The following is a 22,434-nucleotide window of genomic DNA, read 5'->3' as shown; positions in this document are numbered from 1 at the left end:
GAAAATGGCATGGATCCCGTTGAAACCTCTCCCTCCCCCTGGGGATTAGTGGAGCAGCACTCCCCTTGACCGTCTCAGAGCTCACCCAGTAGCCCAGCAGCTGTTCTCTCCCTCCGTGAATTGGCAGCCACTGGTCTGATGTGGGGGTGGACATGCATGCGACGTCTTTGTCCAGGCTGTGATTTTTCTCTGTTTGTCTCCCTTGTTTCTCTTTCTCCTACTTTCCTTCATATGGTGGGGGGACACCTCCTTCCCCCACCCCTGCTCTTTCTGTTTGTTCTTTCACTCTATAACAGTGACATGATGGTTAGATACAGATCAAACACAGCAAACGTGAAGAATAATGTGCTGTAGCTCTAAAAACACAGTCTCTATCTGTGAGGAAGAAGAAAAATGGTGAATGAGGCTGCATCATCTTCTCTTCTCCACTTCACCCAAATGGCTTTGTTTTGGTTGTCAGGACATCAGCCTTGCGCATGTTACTGACCGGGACCTCCCTTGACTTTGCTGCAAGTGTCTCTCTCTTGTCTCCCTCTCACATATGCATGCACAAGGGCGTGCGCACACAGACACATAGAGAGCAGCATGCTTGCAGGAGCCCTATTCGTCAGTGTCTGTCTCATTCTGCCTTCCTTCTGCCTACAGATTGGAGGACAGAGGAAGTGAGGGAGGGCTGAGGGAGAGGAGAGTTGCGAGGCAAAACGGCTGGTCACATGAGCACAGATCTGTTTACAAACCTAAGGCAGAGCAGAGCAACGGGAGGAAGGGAAAGGCGGATTGTAATTTCTCTCTCCGAGCACCATTACCGATTGAAAGTTGAAGAGGGGAAGCCTCCAATGACAAAGCCAGCTGGAGGTGGGAGAGTCTGAATACGACACGCGCAGACACACTCCTGCCTTTGTCTCTGAGTTTGTTTTTTTGTTTTTTTCAATTGAAGGAACAGATGGTTAAAGGGAGAGTAGGATCCCCCCCTACGCACATAAACACACACACATGCACTGACTGACGCACAGACACACACTCACCAGCAAAATACCAAACCCAGTTAGAGGAGTGTTCTTGACTGCATGGAGCTTTCCTCACTTTGTCTGGGCTTTGACGGAAGCACACCTTCCCCTTCTGCGCTGAGGAGGAATACCCACTGCAAGATCCGAGGACTGGAGGAGGAGACAACAGACTACAGGAGAGAGGGATGAGACTTGTGAGAATCCTCTGTTAAAAAAAAAAGCAGCTCTGAGAGAAGACAAAGCACAGACTGATGCCAGATAATTACCTTCTTTGGACAAGGGCTGTCATTTTGAATGGTGGATGTCACTGAATCTGGGGAAGGGACAATACTGCAGAAGGGGAAAGGGAAGTGAAAGACGCTCTTTTCTGCTACAAATGTAAGTATTTCCTGTTATCAAGTAACCCGTGTTGTTTATAACACTGCGACTGACCGAGATTCACTTTGGCACAATAACAACTCCTGAATAACACATGGTTTGTGGCATCTCAAAAACAGTCATTTATTGTCAACAAGATTTCTTTGTCTCTTCTTCTTTCTCCGGTGATGACATCATTCTCACTGGGATCCAGAAGCACATGAGGTCTACAGGCCTGGTCCAAATCTCCCAGTCTTTACACAGAGTGGTTAATCCAGATTTGGGAATGCTGGGCAGCACAGATTGCTGAGCCAACAAAACTGTACCTCCTAAGGATTTGTGGAATCTGAGCAAATCTGAAATTCTTTATGGTTGCTTTTCTCCGGAGTTACCAACAAAAACAAAGGAGAGAGCCAACTCGGGGTGACTGAATTCAGGCTCCAAAAAGATTCGCTGTCCAGAGCTCCAGCCCACGAGCTTGGCTCTTATCCAGTTTCTCCTGACAGGGCCTGAATTTACTGCTGCTGCCCTAGGAGTCAAATTTCATGCAACCATTCCAATGGTGTAACGGTAAGTGAGTGGATTTCTCTTCCATCTGGGGAGGTGGGAGCACATGTACTTACTTGTATCTTGTATCTCATAAATTCAGTCGCTAATGGTATCAACATAGTGGAAGTGCTTTCTGAAATTACAGAGCAGAGGCCCCAGTTTGAGTTTAGAGGTGGGCAAGGGCACTTTAAGTAAGACACGTTCGAGTTCATGTTTTTTCAACAACTCTTTTTCTGACAAGCAGAAGAGAAAATGTATCCTTAAATAATCATTTTTATTCTGTATTATTATTTTGTGACTGTCAATGCCAGATTCACAACTGTGTTTCTTATTGTGCTACCCTAGGCCTTTCCTAAACTATACCCCCTTCCTTGTAATTCCCCCAACCCCCAGGCATGTCAAATTGTCCAACCCATACCCCCCACTGTGTGCAAGCTGTAGCCATTCATTCATTCTAAAGAGAGAAACACAGACATTCAGATGCTGGCAAAGAGCATCCTCGCTGCAAATTAATAGGAACAAGCCTGTGGAAGTGGGGCTTCCTCCACTATTGTTTTACCAAATGGTCCTTTAGTCCCCAGAGTTCATTCTGTCTAATAGACCCCCCCCACCACCTGCAACATTTACACACAGACAGACAGACACACACACACACACACACACACATTTGTCTTACAGACACCATAGACCCCTACCCTTACACCCCCCGTGCTGTCACATACATACACGAACACTCTTCCAGTCACTTCTATAGTGTGTGTGGAACAGATGGTGGTGTGTCTATCCTCCATGTTTGTCTTGTTCATAGCCAGTCAAGGCGCAGTGCTACGAGCACCTCAGTTGCCACCACAGTGCCAGTCCCAGCTCCCCTGACACACCTGTATCCAAACACCAACTATTATGTTGAACTCCTCACCATATTTTACGTCACTGAAACTCTCGATACAGTGGAAATGAAGCATAGTGGCACGTTAGCCTAAAACCTAAAATCAAGCCTGAGTTCAGGTTTTGTATTTGTGTGCACTACATACAGGCCCTGCTGGCACTGCAATAGTGCCACATATTCATGTTCTAGTTAATGATCAGCAATCAGAGATCTCAAGACTTTACCTGCTTTCTAGACTCATAAGCAACTGCCTGTGCAAATTACTACTGTCTACTGTTTATACTAATAATTTAGACTTCAACTGTCAATGCTAAAAACTGTGTACTGTAGCCCTAAAGGGGAGGTTTCAAGATGGGTGATTACTATGGGAAAGTAAACAATGAAGTTGCACAACAGGTTTGTTTTCTTATCAGTAGATCATATCAGTAGTTTTTGAGGAGGAAAATTGAGTTTAAAATAAAACTCAAACAATCTAGTTTTCTTTAATAGGTATCGTTACTAAGAACAACAGACAGTGAGTTACTCCTTTAACAAATATTAACTACATCAAACATGAGGAAGGGTTAAGAATTCTTACTTACCTAATCTAACATGTTGGACTCTAACCCTTTAAGGTAATACCGTAATGCGTGCCAAATATGTAATCTGTATTTACAAACCACTTCTGGCAGGATGCCTGTGTGGTTTGGGTTCTCAGCGCTCTGAACACTACTGCAGCATGACGTCTGACATCTATCACCTCCCGCTCAATGTGTATGTGATTGTGCTGGGCATCGGCCTCTTTGTCTTCATGCTCAGCCTCATCTTCTGCTGCTACCTTTTCAGGTAGGTAGATGGGGGACTGGGAACCTGTGAAGCAAGTGAGAAATGGTACAGGAGAATAAAAAGACACATGTCTTTATAAATGTAAATTCTTTTTAATAAGAATAGGCTTCGCAAGGCAGTGCACCTCAGGAGGTTAAATTAATTCAAAACTGCATTGTAATAATATATTAGTAAGTGATAAAAGCAATAAATATTCAAATGGAGTGTTGTCCTGCAGGGCTGCCACAGGTTTTAAATAGTTTCTATAATTGCTTGTAGTGGAAAAAATACATAGATCTATTCTTTGCTTATATGTGTTACAAAGTACAGCATATATACTATATATACCCTCTCTCTCTTTCTTTCGGCTTATCCCGTGAGTTCAGGGTCGTGACAGCGGATCACTGTCCGCATGTTGATTTGGCAGAGTTTTTACGCTGGATGCCCTTCCTGAAAAAAGCCTCCCTAATTTCTATCGTGCTTGGACCGGCAATGCACAGCTGGGGAGGGGAATGGCCTGTTAAGGGTTCAGTGTCTTGTCCAGAGACACTTCGACATATAGCCAGGGCCAGGGATCAAACCGCTGCACTTTATATATACTGCAGCAGCAAAAATCAAAGCTTTTCAAGTAAAAAACTAAACATTACAGATTTGCAGATTTATATAGATAAATAAATAAATATCAAAGACTGGTTTGGTGTACTGTACTGTTCCATTAAAGATCTATTGACAATAAATCATATCACCATGAAAACCGTTACTATTGTCCTATTCACCTCTATCCTACACAATAGTTAAGTGTTGAAGTTTTAGCTACATTTTCAGATGTAGTTTTTGTTAGTACTTGCTGATCAATAGTTAGAAACAAAGTTTCCGAGGCAGTTGACTACGTAGATTAACACTGTGGATCACCTAACAGCTAAACTAAAAAACATTTCCGCCAGCAGCTGGAAAAGACCAAATACGAGCTAAAATTATAGCTACACTGTGTAACCTTTCAGATTTTTTTTTTTCCATTGGAAATATGATCCAAAATGTATATTAGTATGGAGAGGTGATGTTAATACCTCCTATTAAGTCTCACAAAACAGCCCTGGCAACAGTCTAGATACAGTACATGTGTCTTAAAGTTTTTGATTATTTTTGAGTGATTAGTAAGTTTTGCAATATTCCCATATATTGCAATTTGGCAGCGACTATTTCCTGATGGACTGTTCAGACGGAGGAGAAGGGCAGTAGATGGTAGCAGAGCAAAGTGGAGCAGGGAGAGGGAGGGCTTGGCGAATCAGAATGGATTGATTTGAACTCTTACTCGAGCACGGGGCCCAAACACAAATCCAAATGACTGCTTATTTTAATCCATGCCTGCTGGATGTGTACTGAGATATTTGTTTGCTAAGTCATTTATAATATGCTTTTAAGGTAGTAATATGTTTTTTTTTTGTCTCATCATCTGCACCCAAGTGGCAAAAAATCAGATAATGCAGGTTTAAATCAATAGTTCCTTTTAGGCCGTACGTTTACATTTATTAGTGTGGAGATTTAAATGAAGTGAAATCCTACTTCTAAAAATTAAACCACAGCCAGAAACCATTTAGCTTAGCAAGCTCCAAGACTGGACACATGGGGAGTAGATGAGAAATGTTCTGGCTCATAATTGCAAATGTTTTCACTTTTTTTTTTTTTTTGAACAAGTTAGACATGATTAATTTATGGCACTTTCCTACAGACAGGACCAGGTTAGCTATTTCTCCTTGTTTCCAGTCATTCTGCCAAATCCTAGGAAGCAGCTGCTGGCTTTATACTGTGTGACTGACTTCTGCAAACTCCACAACAATTCACTGACCAAACTGTTGCTATGTAATTTTAATAAGGTGATATTATGTACAACTTGTTTGCCTGCCACACTGTGGCAAAAACAATATTAATAAAGCTCTACTAACAAAACCTATCAAAAATGACTATTTAACTTACAAAATCATATGATAATTTATACTATAAAATATAAATATCTATTATCAGAAATGTTGGCATATTTGTATGTTATAAATTGTTATGTTAATATCTGTTGTTGCATTTGTCCATTGTGGGCAATGTCAGAAATCACTATTGGGTTTATGGGCTTGTTTTGTTTGAAGACCTTGATTTGTCAGGTATTTAGTTTGCTGAACTTGCTACAAACAGATATAGTAATGTAATACATTTGCAATTTATTTTCATTCTAGCTAGTTTCGTCATATATGACATCTTCCCAGGTGGAGGATTTTCTATAACTCAAAGCCGTGGGGCTGCGATATGATTCTGGAGTAGTCCACTGACTTGTAGCATGCATGTCTGAGTGAAGTTACAATAGTCACTTCTACTTTACAGATGTTATTGTCTGTCTCTCAGGTTGAAACAACAAGGAACGAGGGAGCAGTTCAGCTACAATGAGGTATGCTGCTGCAGTATCTGTCACCACGGGTGAACATGTAACACCAGCTCTTGAGGCAGTTTATAAATACTTCATTTCACACTCTTATTAACTGTGAAACCTAACACAGCTCTTAATAGATGACCTTGACTCCATCCATGTTTCATTATCTATATTGATTCTTAAGACGTCAATACTATTTGCATTGTGAAACAGCCTAATATGGTGAGGAGGTACAGTAGCAGGCAGTGACAGTTGGTGTTGTGGTGTTTACGGCGTAGGGAAAGCTTGAACTATGGAATGAACTACTGTGTACACACCACCACACCACTCTTGCGGATATTTTAAACCAATGACAGTGGGACACTGAACCCATCTAAAGTGTTTGTTTACACCCAAGCTCCTGCCAACATAATAGTACAGACACATCACCCACATGACCCCAGTGCTACTCTCTTTTTCTTAATTCTTTTCCCACTGCAGGTTGTGCTGAAGGGGGCAAGCAAGAAACTCAGCTTACTAGGGGTAAGTCACTCTTTCTGGCATGAACATGCCACTTGGTTTTCAACATATTTTCTATGTTAAACCCTGGCAGCTGTACATGTTACTCTCAGTGTTTCCGTGCCAACACTATAATCCATTATGAGCTGGGTGGGTTTGCTTGGTTAACTCAATTTCTCCTCTCAGATGTGGTTAACTTGCTGCACAGCCCCACAGTGGAGATGTCCTGAAAATATCAATTCATTTAATCTGAAATTCAGCCCTTTAAAAAATGTCAGACAGCCTCCTTGGCAATCTACTTTTTGAAAATGTATGAACATAAAAATAACTGCACTCATTCAAAATGGATTATAAAAAAAGATCTCCCCCTGTCTCTTGCTTCTGTAAACCATTTCTTGCAAGGCACTGTGGTTGTCATATCCAGTATTCAGGCTCTAATTTCTGTACAAGAGAAGGTCGACAGACTCCTGTTACTTTGAAACATAGTCAAGTTAAAAGCACTAACGTTGTTTCAGAACACTAGTTTGTGTTGTGTGCTGGGTTAAGACTAATTGAATTTACCACTCACACTGGCTTGATGTAGCTACTAATGACTGTACAGTCATTGAGATACAGGAAATGAAACAAATAAACTAACTTTGCTGTTATTTTTGTTCTTGCAGCAAACCTGTGCAGTGTGCCTGGAAGAATTCAGGACCAGAGATGAACTTGGTGTGTGTCCATGCTCACATGCATTTCACAAGAAGTGAGTAATATTACATTCTACCTAAAGTGCAACCTTTTAAAGAAACGGTTTTGCCTTTTGCTGAAATAGTTTTGGTTATTTGTTTTTTTTGCAATCACTGGCTACAATCAGGGGGACCATAGCTGGGCTTACCTGAATCCCAAGGGGATGAGTGTAAAGAAATAGCATGGCATTTAGTTAACCCCCATACAAGCTTTATTTTTTTCACACAAACAATACATCCAGTGTTTTAAATGTGTGGTGGGCGGGTTTCCTGTAGTCCAGCAGAGTTCATCATGTTTCCGGTTCTGTCAACATAACAAAGCCTCTGCTAACATTACTCATGAAGGCAAGACATCAAACTAAGCAAGCCACACGTTAGTTAACTACATTTTTGTTGTTTTTCCATGCCAAGGAGTATTTTAAAACATATGTACAAACGAATCTGGAACATGTGGAAAATTTAAATGCATCAGCAGAGATTGAGTTTTAGACATGGTCACAATTTTGTCATAAAATGGCAGGAACACTGAAACTGGTTTTACTTGTTACAGTCACTCATCTGAGATCATTCAGAAAGATTGTTTCTTATGTAAGTGATGGTGACCAAAACCATCTATGCAAAAATGTACAACAACTTTATTTGAAAATAAAGGCTTCAGCTTTTCAATTTGGTCACATTCAGTAGACATTTTTCAATGTTTTGGGATAAATAAAAAAACTTTTGTACATCTGTTGCATTTCAACAGGAAAGCATTGTTCAGCACTGTAAACACAAGGGACTTTTATGGTGAAACCACTTTAACTTTGGAAGGTTTCCTATTGATTTAGGCTTAATAAGCTTAGACTGCTCAAGCCTTTAAATTACCTTCAGATTCACAGGTAAACATGTTTGCACAGAACAAGGACTGCAGATGTTAGTCCCCATGACATCCACTGAAAGGGCTTTGGGAAGGGATCTTTTCATGGCCAGTAAAACAGGAGAAAGGACACCATCAAGCACAACCTGTTTCAGCATTTATAATGGGAACCTGGCTATTGTTTGAAGGCAGAGGTGAACGATAGGTTCACTATCTTTTAACAGCTTTTTTTTTTTTTTCTCTTATTTTGGAGATTTGTAAAATGCATCTGTGCATAGAGTTTAGTGCTGCTAAACGGTACTAAGTACAAAATAACATTTACTAAAATATTTGCAATTAAACCCACTAACACCCAGCAGAGAGGTTGAGGAGCTGAAAAATCAAATAAACATCTATTGAAGACTGTCCTTGTAAATCAGACAGTTTTTTAAGCTGACTTTCTGTTTCATGTCAGGTGCCTGCTCAAGTGGCTGGAGATCCGCAGCGTGTGCCCCATGTGTAACAAACCCATCCTCCGTCTCCACACAGACGCTCCCCAAGGTGCCGAGGGTCCCATGGACCCGGAGGAAGTGTGAGTGAATTGGGAAAGAAGAAACAAGACTCCCCTTACAGAAAACACCCACATTTAAAAAAAACAAAAAACACTAGAGATGATGCACAGTGGCCATCTTTAAAAGACATCTCACAGGAAATGTTGATAATGATCCCAAGTGGCTGCCTTGCTTCTGACTTTTGAGCAATATGCCTAGGTGGGAATTAAATATTGACAGCACCAAAATGATTTGGTCAGATCAGTCAGGGACAGATGAATAGAATCTTCTCATGAAAATGCTCCTAGTTGTACTTCCATATTGCACTGTTTACAGAAGACATGACGGGATAAGGTGCCACCATAGAGAGCAGGATATCATTGCCACTGTCACTGGAGGATTAATGCAGCACTGCCAGAGACTAACAACACTACAGGCATTTAGCAGAACATCAGAGTACAGGATCAGTATGGATACCTCTTATATCTCAGGGGTGTTACCAATACAGCCAGCACAAACCATTTTAGTCACCCTATAACCATGTGCCACACATGCATCTTCGGTACTGCCAATGTAGGTGAAACACTCCAGCAGTCAGAGGTGGCCACAACCTCTGGCTGAAACGAAGACCAGCGGGATTGCAACCATGATGACTTAAGTAGACAATATTGAAAGTGATTGTGCCCCAGGCCCTTTCCTTTAAAAACAGACAGTCTTTCCTGTATGTATTCTACGTAAATGTGTCCCTATATATATATATATATATATAGTTATTTTGTATTTGTTGCTTTTAAATAAAACGTCATGTAATGTACTGTAATGGTCTTGAATTTATTGAAAGGACAACCATTCAAAAAGTGTGGTCCATTAAAAAAAAAAAACACAAATTAATAGTCATTCTTTCTCTTTGTAGCTCACACTCATTTACATACAAAATGTATTAAATGTAAGTTGATTAAATGTAAAATATTTGTATCAAGATCTGTAGATTACAACCCATTTTACAAAGGTTTCTTACAGCATCAAATACAGACTTTTCAACCCAACAGTTTCTAGTTTTATGCTATTAAAAAAAGTTACAAAGTAAGAAGGTGATTTTTCATTAATGAGCATCTGTAGCCACACATTCGTTTCCCCACAGGTATGCAGAGCCAGTCTAGTTCAGAGGTGCACTGTGTGTATTTGAGTCTTCATTCGACAGCCTCACTGCCTCTGGCTTCCACAAACTCCATGGCCTTTTCTTTGACTGCCTGTATGCTCTGAGGGGTGCCGTGTTTCTTTTCATACTCCAAGTAGCGCTTGAAGAAGAACTTGATCTTTTTTACTGCAACACTCAAGTGAATCACTCGATCAAAAAGTGCCCTGCAGAAGACAGGACGTTAGCAAACACTATGAAGCACTTTGTGTGTGACTAATGGATAGGGTCTTCAACCTAATTTAAGAAAGAAATATGAAGAATCCAAATTCTCTTGCTCACCTGACTTCCTTCTGTGATCCATGTTTGACCATGAGGTCAATAAAGACTGACCAGAGATCTGTACGTTTTGGGTAGCTTGTCAGGACTTTATCAAACATGATGCGACCTTTCTCTACATCGCCATAACGGAACTCCAACTGAGCAAACTTGGCGATCATGTCAACACCTGAGACGAAGGACGATAAAACAAAAGGTCAAAACCTATTGAGACACAGCTGGGATATTTGCACTGCACTGTGACAAAGTGCACCATCAGTGGCTAGGTGCTACAGAATATGAATAAATATTATTATTATGTTTTTAATCTGAAGTGTTCCCACAGGCAAACTTACTTTCTTTGGAAGGCAGACTCTTGAGTGCCCTCTGCAGGACAGCATTTGCAGCATCACTTTGACCCTGCTGGAGCAGGAAGGTACTGTAGCTAAGCCACACAGCTTTATTCTGACGGAAACGCTTCACCATCGTCTTGTACAAGCCCTCAGCCTCCTGTGTAGAGCAACACAACAGAGCCAACGACACACACACACACACACACACACACACACACGGAACACGCAGAGGTTAAAGAACGGAAAACACCAATTATTTGGACCCAGAAGAGACAACATGTTTAAACTAATGATACCAGGTTGTACCTTGGTCTTATTGGACTTGGCGTAGATGTCAGCCAGGTGCTGGTAGACAGGCATAGGCTCACAGAACTGCAGCGCCCGCTCAAACACTTTCTTTAGGCTTTCCTCTGTGCCGTACATGTTCTCCAGGTTTAACAAGGCCACCCACACATTCAGCTTCTCCTGCTCCTCCCTGGACCAACACAGGATAAGGTTTCAATTACACTATTTTTTTTACTAGTATCTGCTGGAAAGATTGGTATGTAAAAATAAAAACACATCAAATTAATGATAAGATCACAAACATCCATTTTCATTCATTGGGAGTGAAATTAGTTCAAATATTCCATATTTTACCATCTAACAATTAATTAGGACTAACACAAAAAAGTAAAAAAACTTTATCCTATCAATCACCTAAATGAAATAGTTTTGAGGGCCCTCTCAGCCACAGTTCGGGCCTGCTCGATCTGCGTGGCCTGCAGATGGTGAGCCATGTACTGGAGCCAAAGCAGTGAGCTGTTAGGTGAGCCCAGAAGCAGGCGCTCGAAGGCAGCTGCATCTTGTGGGCACAGGGTTGGATCCATGAGCTCAGCTTCCCTCTGTATCAAGGCCTTCTCTGCTGCCTTCTTCTCCTGCTCAAGTTCATGGCGAGACTTTCTCTGGGGCTGGTAGAGGAGAGAGCAACGGTGAGATATTAGGAAAAAAATTGTTTGATAGCGAGAAGGAAACAGAAAGACACCATAAAGTCCAAAGTCTTGAAAATTCAAACATCTTCACGGTTAACTCACCTTATTGCTTGTGTCTTGGTCCTCTCCATCGCTGGAATCCCCCTCCTGTGCTACAGAGGCAGGCTTCAGGGAGCTCAGTCCTACATCCCAGGAGAAACCCGCTGCTACTTGCAGTCTGGATGGACCTGCTGAGCTGGGTGTCACCTGCTGAGAGAGAAAGGGATAAACTATTCTCTCAGTTTTTTGGATGATGACAATACTGCAGCAAATCTGTTGAGATTTGTAGGAATGGGAAAAAAAGGACTAAGCAGGTGCTTGCCTTTGCAGGATCAGGTTTGGGTTTTTCATCTTCCTTTTCCTCCTCTTCTCTGAAGTAAACCTCCACTCCACTGTCACTGTCTTCAATCTTTGTTTTCTTCTTCTTCTTTTTCTTCTTTGGGACCTGGGTCTCAGGACTGGGGTCTTGTTTCTGTCAAACAGTAAAGGGTACTATCAAACATTTGATAAACCACAATACTTAGAGATGAATCAGGGGCCATCTGGTTGCAATTAAAGCTGCAGTGTAAGTCGAGGCCACAATCCATGCAGCATACATTACTGTCAGACCAAAGGATAATGGATGAATGACAGCTGAAGATGGAACTGATCTGTGTCAAAGTCCTTTCCTATGTTGAGTACTGTTCTCTTGTAGCATCTAAGCAATACTTAAAGGCTGAGCAGTCAGTCTAGAAAACCGTGTTTTGATTTAATGCATAGAAGGAAGAAAGAAAGGAAATGTTTAATGCAAGAGCGAGAGGGAACAGGCCGTTTGTTACCTCGTCACACTCTGACACTGTGCGTTTCTTCATCTTCTTCTTAGTATCGTGTTTCTTCTTCTCCTCTCCAATTAGACGCAGCGGCAGGCCGAGAGATTCTGGAAGGATGTCTGGTTTCCCGGTGTCCTCGGGGAGGAGAGAGAGGTTGACAAACTCCTCCTCTTTGTCAATACTGAGGATGAGAATAGAAAGTGTTGCAGGCTAAAAATGAAATGATGACAGTATTGATTCTATAACCACTACAAATGGCTGTTACCTGAAGCTGCAATGAGCAGGACTTTATGTAAAAACACTATCAGCTGTATTCTGCCATTTTTTTTGCCATTTGTCCAAATCAAAGTCTCTTGTCTGGTGTTTTCCTTTCTTTTTATTTTCTTCAGCCCTATTAAACTGCTAGTTTTAGATGGCAGCATCATTGACACCACTGTTCCCACACTCCCATCCAAAGGCCAGACTGGCACCTAAATCACACCAGAAGATCAAGGGCATTTCTCCCTTGTGAGCTACCGTATTTCATATAACTTAAACACAGGCGCAGACACCACTTGAAGAGGTCATTGTCAACACCACAACAAAAAACAGCAATGCTGAGATAAATGGCAGACGTGTAAATACGAGCAGACGTGGACAAGTTTTTCCTTAAAAATTCCGGTCATTGTTGTGGTGATCATAAACAGACTTAATGTAAATTTCTGATGACAGGAACACCCGATGCTCCAAATAAATCCAGGCAACGCCAATTGGAGAACGTATACTATATTCGCACCCTACGTTCCTGTGAAGTTTTCTTGGATGGCTCAGAACTGGAATGTGCTCTATTACCTTAGGATCTTGGTGGTGAGCAGGGTGTTGGGAGGCAGGTGCTCAGAGAGGACCTTATGGTTGTTGACAAAGTACTTTGTGGATTGCTGAAGTTGGGCTCTTCCGGTAATAGTCCGAGACAACCTGGAAGACAATGTGAAAAAAGGGCAAGGGGTGAACGCAACTTCAGGTGTCAAGAACTACCTTAACCATCAACAGAGAGAATAAATGATGGCCAGGTGAGAGTGTATGTCATGACCCTTGCTGAAATACTTAGAACGGAGCATGTTGTTTTATTCAAAAGTAATTTTTCCTTCAATTAAAATCTTCTGCGTTACCTGACAAAGACACCCTGCTCTCCCACAGACTTGACGTAGCCTCTGATAGCATGGCCACCTTTCAGTGAGTCTATAGACAAAACCTCTGGGTCCTTTACGGGTTTGCCCTTCTGTGGGTTCAGCCTGAAGATGAAGGGTTGTTAAGACACATTTAGTATTGAACTCTGAATCTGCTACATAAACCACACAAACCTTTACAGCGACACCTTGTCCTACCTTGATGGACGCAGAGACAACTGCCATTTTCCATTTTCAATCCCTAGGAGGAAACACCTGAAGTAAAAGAGGTGGTGAAAACATAAGCTACACATCAAGGTAACAAAGACTTGTAGTGGTATCAAAAGCTTTTGGATTAGAAGTGCTGATTGTTGTTATGTGCCAGTGATTCCCCCAAATGTAAAAACTGGCCTAATGTTTTTCGAGCAGGAATTACACTCAGCTTGGAAAAACACTTGTCCCACACCTATTTGACATAGAATAAGTGGGGTTTATTCACAACCGCATGCTGTATAGATGGGAGAGGGTCCAGGCTCTGTTCTTCAATCTCTATCTCTCTTTTATTATCTGTTACTCAGCTATTTGTGGCACTTCAACAACAAAAACCAATTGCAATGTTAAAAATGTCCTCTTTGGGAGAGTGACTGAAACTAAGAACATTCATGCTCCATTCAGAACCATTCTGAACACATTCGGTGCATTTGAACAGCACCATCTTGCAACTACAGTAGTTCTTAAAATACTATAAACACATCCTAACATTTTCATCTAAAGGTTTGTGTTGCATTTACTGACCTGAGAAGCTGATCCTTGCTGTACCCATGCAAAGGGTTTGGCCTATAAGCATCAGTCAAGTCAGTGACAGCTACAGTTCCCATGCTGCCAAAGGGAAGTTTGACCACGAGGCCAGATTGTGGGTGAATATTAGTCACCATCCCCAAAGTAATACTGCCTTTCTCCAGTTTATGGACACCTGGATAAGGAAGTCAGAAACCCAATTAACTGCCTTTCGCTCTTACATTTGCAGCAGTAAAAAGTAAAACAGTGTGAGCTGCTCCTACCGGTGAGTGACAGCACAAAGCGATGAGGTTTGGAGCTCACTTCCACCACTTTGGCACGGACAGCTTGCCCCAGCTTGTACAGTTTCTCTGGATGGCTGGCATCCTGAAAATAAACACATTTACCAAGCCATGTTTTTAAGTTTTCAGCACTCCGATGTTAAATATGATCAGGCATATAATCGTCCCATTCACAGAAAATGTGGATACAATTCTGAAATTACTTTAGGATCCGTTATCATGGCCAGAAGCTCAACTGTTCCAGTAACACAGGGATCGGTAGTGACCTCCAAAGACTTCCTCTCTGGATTGAACTGGAGACAAAAAACAAACACACACTGAAGATCCAGAAGGCTCATTTTTTTAAAGTTGTTATGGGTTCACTTTGCATTTGTTAACTCTTGTTTAAAAGTGATGCCGGCTACAACAAGCCATTACAATCTCAAAACCCACCTTTGATACAAAGCATGTAAGTTCTTCCCCAACCTTATAGCTATTCAGTTTTTCTTTTGCTGTAACAGCTTTGAAATCTACACTTGTGTCCAGTTTGCTGCAAAAAAGAAGCAGAAAGAAATCAGACAAATCACAAAATGCTACATTTTATTAGAACAAAACGTTCTGCAGAAATTAATGTGCAGATCACTAAAATTTAGTCATTTTCTCCAGGATTGGACAACATGTAGGTTATCATGCAGTATTTATGTAATGCCAGGTGTAATAATTGTACAGTGCACTGTACTATACTATACAGTTACCTGGGTATAAGTGTGAGCTCAGGAACGGTGTATGTGAATTTGGGATGTGAAAACGGCAAAAATCTAAAAAACAAACAAAAAAAGATAATAATTTAAAGTTTACAAAAATGTACAGACATCTTCACACTTTAGAAGTTGTTTTACGGTTAAGCAAACGGACATAAGTAGAAACTTACAAAAAGAAAAAGCTATTACAACACGTAAAATGAAGCACTGCAGCCGTCTTTACCTGTGACTGGAGGCTTCCCGTCCTCCGATGACCCTGACGGTGACCGCACTGCCCACTTTCACTGAGGACGTGGGGAAGGATCTCTGAGACACTTCTCCAACCTCCACCACCTCAGACACATGCACACTGCCTATGCTTCCATCCTCTAGTGTGACCTGAATACATGTAGGCTTTACGGTCCGTACTTTGCCCTGCAGGATTTCACCAAAGCAGTGACCTCTGGAGCCTGCCTGGTTTTCTGAGGTTTTGTGCTGTCGTTTTGGTGCAGTGTGTTCCCACGAGACGAGGGGGAGCCCCTGCAGCTCCTCACAGCTTGGTTCTATCACCTCAACGATCAAGTTCATCCCCGCCTTCAGCTTCTCCGACTCAGACAGGAATATCTCATTCAGGTGGCAGCGCGTTTGGATCACAGTCAGCTGTGCGGTATCACCCAATGAGATGATAGCAAAGTCTTTGTCGACGTACTGCACCCTCGCTGTGTATTTTGTTCCTTCAGTTAACTGGGAAAATGCAAACCAAGACACTGGAATTACAACGGTGACTAATTATAAAAAATAAATAAAAAAACTGACCGTCAAACATATTTTTAGTATAAAACGGGTGAAAGCAGAGTCAAACTCACCGATTTCTTCCTTCCCACCAGCTTGGGAAGGATGGAAACATGGACACAAGTAGACAGGATGTCAACATGCAGGATGACCGCAGTTACCTTCTGTCCTGAGGTCAAGTTAACACCTGAAAACCATGCAGCCAACAGGAAAAACATTGTGTATTTTTGCAAAACAAGAGAGTTAAAGACACCTTTGCAATATGTGTTATGGTTCACAGAAAGAGGTCAAGAATATTTTCACTGCAGTGTCCCGTCATCACTATACAATAAATCTTACATTTGAAAAACTCCATGCAATGAATAACAGTATCCAATTAATTACTACAGTGTTTGGGTCGATACAATCAGACCATAAACATCTGACACTAGCTTGTGCCTATATGCATGTCCAGTGATTGCAGGAAACATAAATGATGTTTATAAAGGAGTTTAAAAGGTCAGGGATATAAAACATGTATTTCTATGTGGTATTATAAAGCTTTTCAAATGATTGTGAATAGACACATACCCATGACATGATGCTTGCTGGCCAGTATTGTTGCACCAACCAGATCATCAGATTTCAATGTTGCACCACTGTCACTCACAGTGTCCACAGTGAGCTTTAGCTTTTGGCTAATAGACAGATTGGCCAGCTGCTGGCGAAGATCACTGTCATCTGAGGGTAAAAGCAGACATTAACAAGATGTCGGACCTGAAAAATTAATAAATGTAAACACTGGATTGCTACTGAAACTGTGCGCAATAGTTGTCCGATTCGTATTTGAGTCTACAGGGACTTCAGTGACCACACGTGCATACCTCTCAAAGCCAACATTTCAGCCACAGCTCTTCTCTCCTGCAGACCATTTATGAGCCGGGTCTGGGCATCACCCTCAGGAGACATGACCTCTGACATCTTCAGCGTGATCAGAAAACGCCGCTTTTCTTCGTCCAGATTTGTCACTTTAGCTATAACTGTCTGGCCCAGCTGGAAGGTGGTAGTCATATCACTGATGAACTTGTCTGTCATGGCCTGGGAAGAAGAATAGAGAAAGAATGTTTAGAGGGGAAAATAAAAATCAGGTAAGAAGATGCAATGAAAGTTGGTTCACTCACCGACTTGGGTGCAAGACCAACAAGGCCATACGGGAACTCTACAAAGACGCCATAAGACATGATGTTCTTGATCCAGCCAATCAGCTGCATCCCAACTGAGATCTCTGAGAAATCTTTTGCAACCACCCCTTCCTCCAGTGACCACCTCACTGTTGGTTTCTTGGTGAGAGTCTTAAAAAGGAAAGAAGCTAAGGAAAACGGAGAGGACTGACTCCTTTTCATATTTAGGAAATGTGAGATAGGCATCAAAAGGTCAATAAATTATTTAACCATGCGCAAAATCAGTCATGTAATAGGATGAGGTTAACTTTTTAGTTGTAACCAGATTCAAAGACAAATCTACAGACATTTTAACAGACAGGATACAATATTCTGTTTATTCTTGCTTAAACAGATGACGTTTGAGATGTTGTCGCCCTCCTGTAGGCTCTCCCACAACAAAGGGCAGTTGGACATGTGATCAGAAAGGTGCATGGTTGGTAGTATGGCTCGTATGTCATCAGGGAGAATAGCCACCTCCAGACCATTGACAGACTTTTTAAGCACTTTAGCTTCCAACCTCTACATAACACACAGCAGAGAATATAGGTTAGCAAAGTGTATGATCCATTAAGATGTTAAACAAATACATAAATTGGGTTTTAACTTACCCTCCCCACCTCACAGTCAAATTGGGGCTTGGCAACTTCCTCAGTTTCTCCCAAAACAGCAGCTTTAAATGACAGCAACATTTTTGCCCTCTCTGGGTCACACTGAAGAACTTTAGCTTTTAACACCTGTAGCATCAACAGAAACAACTTAGCAAAGGTCAAATCAAAGACTTCTTCATGATAAGTCCCCAGCACACCAAACAAAGACGCCACCACAAATGAATGATTCCACCACGTTACATGATTCTCAGCGTTTAAAGTGTTCTCACCTGCCCAACATAGAAGACCTCTTCAGGGCTTAAAACAGGCTCTGAGCTGAGTTCACTAAGTGGCACCAGACCCTTGACGCTGTTGTAAAAACGAACAATGCAGCCAAAGTCTTTGACACAGACGATGTAGCCGTGAGACACACGGCCAGGACGAGCATCAGCAAAGCTGAGGAACAACGGCAGGGTGCTTTCAACCATGGCCTTTTTCCTGGTCAGGTACAGCTTCTTATTCTCTGCATCTACTGACAGAACCTGCAGGTACATATTTAAATACAAAAGAAGAAGAGTAAACACAAATATGGACATCTGGACTGTTGAAACTACATATCCCAGGCTTTACTGTCATGGCAATAAAACAGAGTAGAGAACTGCACTAACCCGACATTTGACCTTCATGCCCTCAGTGTACTTCTTCTCTGGATTCTTAAGAACAATATCAGACAGGTGGGTCCGAGGCACGAGACCTTTAATGTGGTCAGACAGATGCACCATCATCCCATGTTTCAGCAGGACTGACACAGTTCCCTTGAAAGGAAAGACACGTGGAAGATATAGGTTGTGAGACATAAACACTGCTGACAAGCTCTGAAAAGGTTCCATCAGTGGAATTAAAAAGAAAACCCTAAACTTACATTCGAGCACTATCCAGCTTATTGATGTCATATAATCCCATATAAATTTCATTACTCACAGTTTTAAATGTGAGAAGTTGCCAAGTGTTGCTTCACCAGACTTTCAAAAAAGTGAATTCAAGGCAACTGTGCAACACGACAGGCTAAATTCTTACCTCTACAACTTGACCAGCCTGAAGATCATGATATCTGTAAAAAGGCTTCTCGACGACACTCCTGGCAACAAGACAAGTAACGTTAGTCAGAAATTCACCACTAAATTCTGACAACAATGTTTACTGTGAGGTGCCACATACTTGCGCAGACTGGCAAAATAAACTTGTTCCATGGGACTGAAGTCCAGGATCCTGCAAGTGTGTGCAGAGATCGCCAGCACTCTGTTCTCATTGGCTGGCTGATACGACTCCTTCAGGTGGTTTCTCTGTCAAAAATATTAACAAAACACTGAATCCTCACAATATTTACACAAGCTATTGCTCAATTTAAACTGTGAAATGTTTAAATATTCTACTCATAAAAAAAAAAAATCTACAAATGACTTACATGTACAAAGGCCAGTGTTTTGTCAGGCAGCTCCAACATGGCTCCAGACATATGGTGCATAGAGATCATTTTGCAGTTTTTTACCACCTCACTAATGCGATCACCACCAGCAGGAGCTGTGTCGACTCTGGTCCCAGGCTGAATGAGGTAGCTGCGCAGACTCAAGCCCACAAGACGTGTAGACACCTCCACATACAGCACGCAGGCTTGCACCTTGAATGGATCAATGCAAATCAGTATAAGGATTCTGTGTTCAGAATCTAGTTTGACACATTTACAACACACTTTTCTTTTTTTTTTCTCCGTTCGGCTTATCTCATGAGTTAAGGGTCACCACAGCCCATCATTGTCCGCAACCCTTTCAAATTTCTACCAGACTTGGGATGGGAATGTTAAGGGTTCAGTGTCTTGCCCAGAGACATATAGCCAGGACCGGGGATCGAACCACTGACGATGTGGACGACTGCCTTACCAACTGAGCTACAGCCGCCCCTATGAGCATACAACACACTAACGAGTGAAAAAGGCCAACTGAGTTTCACCTCGGTTCCCTCTGTGTAGCTGGATGCTTTCTCAAGCTCCATGTGGAGGAAGTCCACCTGGCCACTGAAGGATGACAGGAAATGCAGGATCAGACCATGTTTGGTCGCCTACAAAATAGAAAGTTTTACTTCATCAAAATTAATAGTTTACTGTGAATATACATACATAAAACACAACATGTTACTCAGGAATTTTCACTCCAACACATGCATAGTATAATAATAAAATAGAATAATGTCAATCACAAAGCTTGTCTACCTTTTTAATTGTAGCTTTGACCAGAAGACCAGGCAGAAGGTTAGTGAGGTTCCAACCTTGCTGCGATTCAGCGCAGGCCTGGGCGATTGTCTGTGGATTGAAAGAAAGCCGGACCACGCGCCCGTCGTTCTTTACTTCTTCCACTTGAGAAGTCACATACTGACCGACTTTCAGCTCTGCAAACAAAGGAGAAAACCACTTAAAGGTAAAAAAACTGATTACTGAGACCGTTTTCCCTCAGCAACTAAATGCAATCTAAAAGACATTTTCATACCTTCTGGGTTGTTGTGTTTGTCTTTCACTGCCGTCTGAGGCAGGAAGGCTTTGGACCCATTGATGCCAATGTCAACTATGTAGCCGTGATCCTCAACACTCTCCACACATCCACTCAAGACCTAAATCAAAACATAGTGTCAAAATGTCAATACCTTTTTGGTTTTAAAACAATCCACAATGAAGACTGGCTTAACTGATTGCGCTCATTAGTGACTCACCATGCCGGGTTTCAGAGTTCTTGAGGTCAGAGCCTTGTTGACCAGCTTTGGGTTGACTGACAGCTGGATGCTGAGAGAACCTCCTTTAGTTATGTCCAACTTGGCAACCACGCACCTTATTACCATTCCCGGGAAAAAGAGGTGAGGCAGTGAGAAGATTTCCTGTGAAGCAAAAATATAAGAACAAGATATTACAAACATATCTTGCTATGTGTTTAATATCAAATGAAGACATGAACAGTGTGCAGAAAGCAAAATGCAACGGACCACAGTGACATGGTTAATAAGCAAAATCAACAGTGTATTTTAATTATCTGTACACAGGCCTACCTCTGTGTCAGCTGAATCCAGCTGCTCACTAAGCAGCTTGGTATAACACTCACTGATGTTCTTAATGCTGAGGTAGCCTTGCAGGCCACAAGGCAGTCCAACTGTCACCTCAAAGTCTGTTACCTCCTTCACACAGCCCAGCATCAGCATGCCCTCCTTCACATTCTGGGGAAAAAAATTATAATAATTTAAAAAAAAAAAATCTAACTTAAGTCAGATACTGCATCCCTTATGTTCCCAGTGGTGTCACAAATTAATCTACCCTAAATTTTTTGCTTTTATTAATATTTGCTGGGTGACTGCAAATATTGTACCTTGATATGAAGGATTTCCACCAGCTTGGCTACTGCATTGAGTGTAAGGCCGGCTTCCTTTTCATTGCCCGTCTTCTGCTTTTTCAGTTTCTTGCCATCATCTTTGGCTGCGCCCTTTCTTTTCTTAGTTTCGGCCGGTTCATTTGGCTGCAAAAGAAATGCATTCTCATACTAATACCTTCTAGTGGGAGATTAAGTATACATTGCACAATGTAGCAACAATCTGTGTGAAAGGATAGATTGATACATAGATGGACAGATACTCCCATAAGGAAAATGTTTGTGTTGCAGTGGCTGGCTCACATAATAATAGTAATTTACATGATATAAAGGAAGGCTGAGAACAACTGATGTGAGAGAACAACTTATGCTTACAGTAAGTAACAGACAGCAACAGTAAATTAACGGAAGATAAGAGAAAAAACACTTATGGGCATAGTTGATGAACCTGTGAAATCAGATAAATTTTTCTGCACATCGTTTGGAAAACACAAATGTTGACTCTACCTGAAATAAGTTGTCCACTTCTGTCCGCTGAACCACTATTTTACTCTCAGTAGGTTTCTTTGCTGTTCCTCCTCGAGGGAAGTCCTCTTCCAATGATGCCATGTTTGAAATGGTTTAGACGTCTAATAAAATTTAATTTAATATCAATTAATAGACCGTGTCAAATCACACACACACCAACAGGGAAAAATAGATATGGGCTGGAACAATTTTGAAAGTTTAAAATGTGATTATTGCTTTTACATCTGAAACATCTAGACTTACGAATAAAACAAAAAAAAAATTGGCATGAAAGGCACATTGATAACTCATATACAAATGTAAACACCATAGGCACTTGGACATGCAGAAATAATTAAACAATTTCTAGCATTTGTCATAACTATGATAACCACAAACAGTCTAGCGTTAAACACGGGATAATCGTACTATAAGTGTACGATGTTTTAGCAATCGTGCAAAACGCGTAACATTAGTGGCATTTTACAATTAAAAATGATAATTCAAACTACCATAACTCATCTTAGAAGATCACTGTTCATCAATAAACATTTCCTTACATTAAATATCCAGCTTGTAGATATCCCCAAATCACATGTTATTCAGCAACACGCCATGATCTTAACCCGGAAGAAAAACTCCCATGGGCGGTTCTTGCTTTGTCCAATTACGTTCAAGAAGGAATGATTGGCATACTTTTTAGCCATTCAGTGATCGTTTGGGATTGTAATTTTGACTGGCAT

The 22,434-nt window shown here is 41.4% G+C and overlaps 2 protein-coding genes across 4 annotated transcripts; one reads left to right on the top strand and one right to left on the bottom strand.

The window, feature by feature from the left end:
- The first annotated feature begins 109 nt into the window (after nt 1-109).
- On the top strand, nt 110-9,445 carry zgc:175214 (uncharacterized protein LOC557610 homolog). Its single transcript, XM_067498056.1, has 7 exons — nt 110-1,385; nt 1,579-1,934; nt 3,471-3,624; nt 5,995-6,037; nt 6,500-6,541; nt 7,180-7,262; nt 8,556-9,445. The coding sequence occupies exons 2-7, from the start codon at nt 1,910-1,912 to the stop codon at nt 8,674-8,676; spliced, it is 468 nt and encodes a 155-aa protein (XP_067354157.1). The 5' UTR covers nt 110-1,385; nt 1,579-1,909; the 3' UTR covers nt 8,677-9,445.
- pdcd11 (programmed cell death 11) lies at nt 9,442-22,345 on the bottom strand. Of its 3 annotated transcripts, none has more exons than XM_067498047.1 (36): nt 22,252-22,345; nt 21,692-21,813; nt 21,185-21,331; nt 20,871-21,035; nt 20,541-20,702; nt 20,321-20,441; nt 20,047-20,222; nt 19,788-19,895; nt 19,246-19,458; nt 18,999-19,123; nt 18,858-18,918; nt 18,449-18,595; nt 18,071-18,322; nt 17,802-17,927; nt 17,518-17,712; nt 17,152-17,322; nt 16,855-17,068; nt 16,562-16,711; nt 16,066-16,178; nt 15,444-15,943; nt 15,215-15,277; nt 14,913-15,009; nt 14,684-14,773; nt 14,463-14,565; nt 14,197-14,374; nt 13,621-13,677; nt 13,405-13,527; nt 13,088-13,210; nt 12,266-12,437; nt 11,770-11,919; nt 11,511-11,657; nt 11,137-11,387; nt 10,744-10,912; nt 10,441-10,594; nt 10,109-10,274; nt 9,442-9,993 (listed from the first exon to the last, which is right to left on the bottom strand). In XM_067498047.1, the coding sequence occupies exons 2-36, from the start codon at nt 21,791-21,793 to the stop codon at nt 9,822-9,824; spliced, it is 5,463 nt and encodes a 1,820-aa protein (XP_067354148.1). In that variant the 5' UTR covers nt 21,794-21,813; nt 22,252-22,345; the 3' UTR covers nt 9,442-9,821. The 3 variants fall into 3 exon arrangements, with proteins under 3 accessions (XP_067354148.1, XP_067354150.1, XP_067354149.1); XM_067498049.1 differs by having other exon boundaries at nt 11,511-11,654; XM_067498048.1 differs by lacking the exon at nt 22,252-22,345 and adding an exon at nt 22,204-22,222.
- Nucleotides 22,346-22,434: the final 89 nt, after the last annotated feature.

The sequence above is a fragment of the Channa argus genome, chromosome 3 (genome assembly GCF_033026475.1).
Source record: "Channa argus isolate prfri chromosome 3, Channa argus male v1.0, whole genome shotgun sequence".
NCBI lineage: Eukaryota > Metazoa > Chordata > Actinopteri > Anabantiformes > Channidae > Channa > Channa argus.
This window is presented reverse-complemented; position numbering and strand designations above follow the sequence as displayed.